The sequence below is a fragment of the Cyanistes caeruleus genome, chromosome 21 (genome assembly GCF_971803275.1).
Source record: "Cyanistes caeruleus chromosome 21, bCyaCae1.hap1.1, whole genome shotgun sequence".
Taxonomy (NCBI): Eukaryota; Metazoa; Chordata; class Aves; order Passeriformes; family Paridae; genus Cyanistes; species Cyanistes caeruleus.
Window position 1 is genome coordinate 8094852 of NC_141721.1, and position 7381 is coordinate 8102232.

The window sequence follows — 7381 nt, forward strand, 5'->3', positions numbered from 1 at the left end:
TTGGGGTTTTTGGGGATGGATTTTGATCTAGATGAGGAAAACAAATGAAGAAAACTTCTTCTCCAAATGCCCCTGGGGTCACAGCCCCAAAGCTGGGTGGAAGCAGAGCAGGATGCCCACGAGGGATGGGCAGTGATGTTATTGCAGCTGAGCTGAGCGTGCAGAGTCATCCAGCAGAGGCTGAATCCAAGAGAAAGGAGCCCAGGAGTGGTTCCTTGCCCTGCTGCTCTGGCAGTCAGGCTCAGGAGCTGCAGGGACACCCGAACAGCTGAGCCAGAGCAGCTCCCTGGGCTGGAAATAACATCCCCACAATCCAGGAGAGCTTCCCACCCTGCACAGGATTTGCCTCGCACATGGGATGAGGTAAATCATTCCTGCAGGGGAGAACAATGGGGGATTGGTGGCATTTTCTCCTTTCCCAGCAGAGGTGAATGCTGAGCACGTAGAGGCAGCTGCAGCCTCCAAGGACATCCAAGAGACAATTCCCTCCTGGCTCTGCTCTTTCCTTGGGATGCTCCTCTCTGGGCAGCTGAACCAACATCCCTGGAATTTTTTTTATACCTGTCCTCTGTTCAAGACTGAAAAGCTGAGGGTTAGAAATATTTTGGTCTTAAAAATCAGGATTTTAATTTATTTTTGTTTTCCTTTTTTTTTCCTCCTTTTTGTTTTGAAACCTTCCAGCCTGTCATTATCAAAGTGGTAATAAACTGCACTGAAGTGACGTTAATTAAGCCTTTATTTGAGCTCAAAAGTGAAGGCACACCCAGGCAAAGACATCCCCTTTCCTTCTAAAGTCTGGCATCTAATTAAGCAGGGCTGGCATAATTTGATCTCCTTATTTTTATTTTTTTTTCCTAAGGAAACTCCCCTGACAAGTGCTTGGATATCAGTTCCCAATGACATCGTTGCACTTCAGGATTTGCACTTTTCAAAACCAAAACTGCCCTGAGATGCAAATGATGCCATCAAGAACTGGGTGCATTTTACATAAAGACTTTTGGAGATTGAACCTGAAGACTTGAGAGGATCTTGGCCAGAGGAGATGACACAAAATCAAGCAGATCTCTGAATTCCAGGCTGGTTTTTCCTGGCAGCTGCAGGGCAGGGAAGGACAAGGGGGAATATCAAATCCAGTATAAACTGTGTTTATTTTGTGGCCATGAGAGCCACAGCAACAAAGGCTGAGAGGGCGAGACTGGCTGGAGTCCAAAGCCTGGTCAGAGATGAGCTGACCCAGCAGAGACTGTCCCTGGGATTGGGAAGCACTTCCAAGGGATTTCAAACACAGATGGGTTTCAGGATAGTGAGTGGGTGATTGGGAATCCCACCCTGCAGAGTGAGAAAACACCGAGTGCTCCTCGTTCAGCTGCGTGGTGTCGTTTTATTCCTTAGAGTTCCCACACCTCTGAACAGGAAATCTGGAATTTCAGGGCTCTTGCTGAAGCAGGAACATTAAAGCTTCATCTTCCATGTGCAAACGTGGGCTGGCTCTGATTCTCCCTGACTCTGCTGCACTGGGAATGCTGTCCCAGCACAAGGTGATCCCGTGGAACGGGATTGAAATTCAGCTGGGAGCAGGGATGAGGTGTGTTCTGCCTTCCTCACACCCAGCTGATCAGTGGAGAGGCTTTTGGAACACCTGGATCCAGGTGTTTGTTCCCTTTCAGACAGCACAGGCTCTCCAAAGGGATCACTCCAAACCTGGGAGGCAAAAACCCCTCCAGGAGAGCGGCTGGAGGGAGGAGGAGCAGAGCTCTGGGTTTCCAAAACAGCTCCGAAAAATCTTGGAAGGAGATCATACACCCCATTTGTGTCTTCCTCTCCAGAAAGGAAGGCTTTAATCTGCATAAATTGAAACATAAATTGGATAAATAGGCTCCTTATTTGGATTACTCCCTTTCCTGGCTGTTTCTTCCTCTCAGGCCTCGTGATGCCCGTGGAGAGGCTGGGCACAGGGATACTCCGGTCGTGGCAGTCAGACTTGGATCCATGGAATGATTCTGTGGAGCTGCTCACACCACTTGACATTTTTTGGTGCAGGTTTGGTGTCTGCAGGGGTGACAGCACAAAGCTGAGCACAGGGACACCGGGGGGAAGCAGAACCATCCCATTTCCCAAGGGCTGGGCTCAGGAACTGAGCAGGGGACAGAAAATGGAGCAGTGAAATAAATCCCTCATCCTCCTGGGGTTTTCCTGTCTGCACCTGACTTCACAAGAGACACCAAATCTCCCGTGGCTCGTGCTGCATCTCTTCTCCCCCCTGTGCTGTGGGATTCCTCTTTCCATCACAAGGATGCAGTTTTCCTCTGGAGTTTCAGGCACAGTTCCAGTTTCCCTGTCAGCACAGAGGACTCGGGGCTGCTGTGCCTCACCCCAGGGTGAGGAGCTGCCCAAGGGTTACTCTGCAGGGCTGGGGCTCAGCTCCTGGATGAATTCCCTGTTTTGGGATCAATTTTGGTGTGTCCCAGCTGGGGCCTCTCCTTGTGGGTCCCACTGGAGGCTGACAGCTGTGGCTGGGGGCGATTCTGAGGCTGTGGGCTGATTTTCACCTGGATTTTCCACACTTGAATCATCACTAAAAATTCAGCCTGAAGCCTCTTTCTCAGTCTCCTCGGCGTGGTCAGTGGTTATTGTCTTCCCCACAGGCACAACCAACAGATAATTCCACAAAATGTGGTCATTTCTTACACATACATCAAAACCAGCTGGGCATTCAGATAAAGAAATGTAAATACAATCACAGAACTAAAAAAAGAAATGTTGCAGAAGGTGAAATCTCACCAAATATAAATCAAAGGCTGCCCACAGCAAGACACAGTCTGAGATCCTGGAGATTAGATTGAGATCCTGGAGATTAGATTGAGTTCCCCAGAATCCCATGTCACCTTAAACAAACAATGGGATTGTTCTTTCCCCATTTATGGATGCAGATAAGAATTTCCTCACAAGTGTCCAGTGAGGTAAGTACAGGGAATGCTGCACAGTTCCTGGAATGTGGGAGTAGGAAAATGCCCTTGAGTTGAGGTTGTTCCATGAAGAGCTTGGGCTTTAAATTGAAAGTGTTTTTCATCTGGTTTTGGGAGCTCCAGCTGCATCACAGAGGGTTGGAATGAACAAATCTGGGGGTTTCTGTACATTAAAGCCCACTAAAAAAGCAGCTTCCACACTATTGTCTCCCTTAATCCAGCAACATGATGGTAATTTGTATGCAATTCTATTAGGCAAATCAGATTACAAATCTTTTGTGGAGAGCTATTTATACCACTTGATATTACTTTAATTACATTCTGATCTCACACCGTTTAGCGTTCTGTGCTCGAGCACCAAATTTTCAAATTAGAGCAACTTCAAGCAGCATTTTCAGGAGCATCTGGAGCCCTTTGGAGCCCAAATTCACAGATAAGATATTTTTAGCCACCAGGGTATTTTCAAAGCCATTTTGCTGTGTGGATGAACTGTTCATCACCGGTGTCCTGTGCTCCACTGCTGCTGGGAGTGAAAGGATTTGCTGGGCTGGCACAGAGGTGACAGAAATAGTGGGGCCCTTGTTCAGCAGCAACCTCACACCAGAGGTGTGGCTGCCAGGGCTGCCCCAGCTGGGATTACAAAGGGTGGTTTATCTGGGACACTGGGAGAGGAGTATTTCATAGGGTGTTAATACACCCCCAGGCTTGATTGATCAATTCTCAGCCCTTATTTCTATGTAATCGTTCCCTTGTGACCATCTGAAATATTTATTGCTTACTTAGACTTGTATGAAGTATAATAATCATGCTTAAAAAGTGTATTAATTAATTATAAAGTATTCCTATTACACAAAAATTGTGGGTGCTGACTGCACAATAAACTGAATATACTTCCATACACTTTGATAGGAAAAAAAGCCCTAGAATTCCCCTTTTTAAACTCAAAATTATAGCCTACATTTCTTAAATTTTATATTTGGCAGAGCTATCAGAGTTCCCAGATTCCCATCTCTGGGCCTGGAATTGCTGCTGTAATGATCAGTGCTGAATGAGGGAACCCATAAATTCAGCTGAGCTGCTTGACAAGGTTGTGGTAGAAAATTGTGCCCAGTGAAGATGAATCCTTCATCAGAGTAACAATAAACTGGAAATTGAATCAGAATAAATAAAGTGGCTTTACCTGGATAATTATCCTGCTCACCTGGACTGCTCAGCTATTTAAAATCTCCCTGCTCCCACTGTACCCTGTATTTTATTCCAGCAGTGCCCTCTGCTGAGAGCATGGAATGTGCATCCCCAGAGTTTTTTTTTCCCCTCAAGTCTCAGGTATTTTCAATCAAAGTCCTCAAAAATAATTTCCATTTAAAAAGATGGAGAAAGAAAAGCTACAGCGGTGTTGGTAATGGTTTATTAATGAACAAGCCAGATGAAATAAACACAAAACATCCTGTTGCAAAGGCATGGGGAGTGATGCTGGTTGGGTTTTAGCTATGTCACCATGAAAGGATTAAGTGGGAAAAGGGATTTTCTGGGCTGCTGGGGTCCAGGCTGGTGACACAGCACTGATGTTTTATTTCAGCTCCCTCAGCCACACACTCCCCCCTCCAAACCCACAAAACTCTGCTCTCCCTTTCCTGACTCTTTAATCCTTTCTGATCTAATTAATTCCTGAGTTAAAGCCGAATTCACTCCATTTTAGAACGGAGAACCTCAAACTGCAGCTGTGACCCCTCATCTCCCCAAGCCCTGGCCGGGCTTTTTTCTTGTCAAAGGTTGCTTCCAGCAGCTCATCCGTGTGGGAAATGTGTTCTGCAGTTTGGGCTATCCTAGCAACTCCGGGTGATCGGCACAGCCCCGAGCTGGCAACCCAAATATTTAAAAACACACCTGGTTAAAGTTTAATCCCCGTCACGATGATGATGTGGCAGCAGGAGCTGTGTGTCAGGAGTGGTTCTGTGCCCGGGGTCCAGGTGGGAGCTCCTGGGGAGTATGGGATGAGCAAAGCCGGCCTCATCAGGGGCTGCCTGGAGCGTTTCCCACCATGAATGGGTTCCCAAACTGCTCTGCCAACTACACCAAGATCTGGAGTCATTACCTGGTGCTGGCCCTGGGCATCCCCCAGCTGACCATCAACGTGGCCTCCATCATCTTCAACTGCACTGTCATCTTCACCCGCCTGGCCACCAGGGACCTGCACAAGCCCATCTCCATCCTCTTCTGCAACCTGGCTGTCTCTGACCTCTTCACCAGCTTCTCCGGCTTCTGGATCTCCATGTTCTTCATCACCAACCCTGACATCACCATCTTCGGCTCCCAGGACATGCTGGCTCCCTACGCCCTCTACACCACGTCCATCTTATCCACCATCTACAACCTGGTGAGCATCGGCATCGAGCGCTACCTGGCCGTGGCCGAGAGCATGAGGACGAGGTTCAGGGTGGCCAGGAACCACTCCATCGCCGTGGTCTTCATCAACTGGGTCCTGGCTTTCTTCCTGGGCTGCCTGCCACTGATGGGCTGGAACTGCCTGCACGCAGACAGGAACATCTCGGTGCTCTACAGCCCCTTCTGCGTCAACTACCTCGTCTTCATCGCCATGCCCAACGTGGCGCTGGCCTTCCTCGTGCCCCTGTTCACCTACCTGAGGATCATCATCATCCTGAGGAAGAGGAAGCTGAGGATGCAGGCATGCAGCCAAGCCATGGGCACCTACAAGTCGGCAGAGACGCAGGTGGCCAGGACCAGCATCTCCATCTGGCTGCTGGCGCTGGTGTCCTACGCGCCGTTCTTCGCCGGCGTCATCTTCGACGCCGCCAACCAGCGCTGCCACACCGACCTCTACCCTGGGGTGTACATCTTCAGGAACTGCACAGCCATGCTGATCACCATCACCTGCCTGGGCAACCCCATCCTCTACACCCTCAAGTTCAGGGCGCTGGGGGCCAAGCTGAAGGCGCTGCGCTGCCTCTCGGCCAACCGCGTGCGGGCCTGCACCATCGAGAACATCTAACCAGGAACAGGGATCCAAACGCGCACGGCGGGACACGGTGGGCTCAAAAACCCGTGTGGACGTGGGCCTTGAGGGAGTTTGGTGGTGGATGTGGCGGGTTGGTGATCTCAGGGTCTTTCCCAGCCTTGGCAGCTCCATGGTTCCCTGCCCGGCTGCAGAACCAGCCCGGGGATGGAGGATGGGGCCTGGTGGCTCCTCCCAGCAGGGTCCCCGCTGTCCCTGTCCCTCGGGAAGCTCTGCCTGCCTGTTCAAGGGGAACGGGAGCTGCTCTCCCTGCAGTTAAAAATAACTCCATTATCGGTGTTTACTTTGCGCCGCGGCCGCGCTCGCCGCCCTCACGTCCCTCTGTGTGGGTTGTGGCTCTGGAGAGGGTGAAACAGCTGGAAAATTCCCAGGAATCTGGGGGAATAACAGTGTTTTACCTTCTTGTTTAGTCAGTCAAATTGTGACTTTTGACTGCTGGATGAATCTTTATTAACAGGGGCACTCAGAGCGGTTTCCCTGCTGTAATTTTAATTGCTGGATGAGGTGGTTTTGTGAGATATTTTGGCTGTGCTTTCATATTTCTGCTTTTGAGGGCACACTCAAGTCCCTGGCTTGTGACATTTGTACTGTTCCAGGTGAAAACCTTGGCTGGGCTCCTCAGGATCAGAGCTGCAGTCAAGTTGCCTGTAAAAAAAGAAATAAAAATGTCAGGACCAGGTGTTTTGTAAAAGAAAAAGGTCTGAACTCCTCCCTCTCAAAAGCAAAAAGAGTTGGTTACTGGGTATTTATTTAGTAGATATTATTCTGTCAGATCCCAGTGGAGATGGATGCTTATTCTTAGTTACACTGGGATATTGCCTAGAAGAATCTCAATGTTTAAACTTCTTTAGAAGCCTGGATTGGATAGTTTTTGTAACATCAGCTCATGTTTCTGGTTCTGCACTGCTCAGCTGCTGCTCCGTGGTATTTCATCAACGCACAGCAATAAAATTCCATAAAAATCCACAGTGATGATGTCCTCACATTCATCCCACCCACTTGGAGTTTTCAGGGACTTCTTTCCAGTTTCTTTGCTTTGTTGTTGTTTCCTCATCTTTCTATCTATATCTCTCTCACTATAAATATATATATGTATTTCTCTATTATATCTCCATATCTACATCTATTTATATATTTTATATATCCCCATATCTATACCTCTATCCCTATCTCGATGTATACATCTCTCTCTCAACTCCCTTTTGCTTTCCCCATATGCAGAGCTATCTCTCGATGTATCTATATCCATAGATCGCTCTATATTTATCTATTTATGGAAATATCTCCAAGTAGCGCCGGAAAATGCCCTGCGTAGGGCTGCGCTCGGCGGTGGATTAAGCGCGCCTGGCCGGCGGCGCTCGGCGGTGGATTAGCAGCCCTG

At 48.7% G+C, this 7381-nt stretch overlaps 1 protein-coding gene across 1 annotated transcript; it reads left to right on the forward strand.

Annotated features, from left to right (window-relative positions):
• Positions 1 to 635: 635 nt before the first annotated feature.
• Positions 636 to 6966, forward strand: LOC111937972 (lysophosphatidic acid receptor 1-like). The gene has a single exon (XM_086858998.1). It carries the CDS (start codon positions 5008 to 5010, stop codon positions 5974 to 5976), a length of 969 nt encoding a protein of 322 aa, XP_086715124.1. The 5' UTR covers positions 636 to 5007; the 3' UTR covers positions 5977 to 6966.
• The last annotated feature ends 415 nt before the right edge of the window (positions 6967 to 7381 follow it).

Excerpts from the sequence above, each read along its gene's own strand:
- LOC111937972 (XM_086858998.1), top strand. The coding sequence starts at position 5,008 with ATGAATGGGTTCCCAAACTGCTCTGCCAACTACACCAAGATCTGGAGT.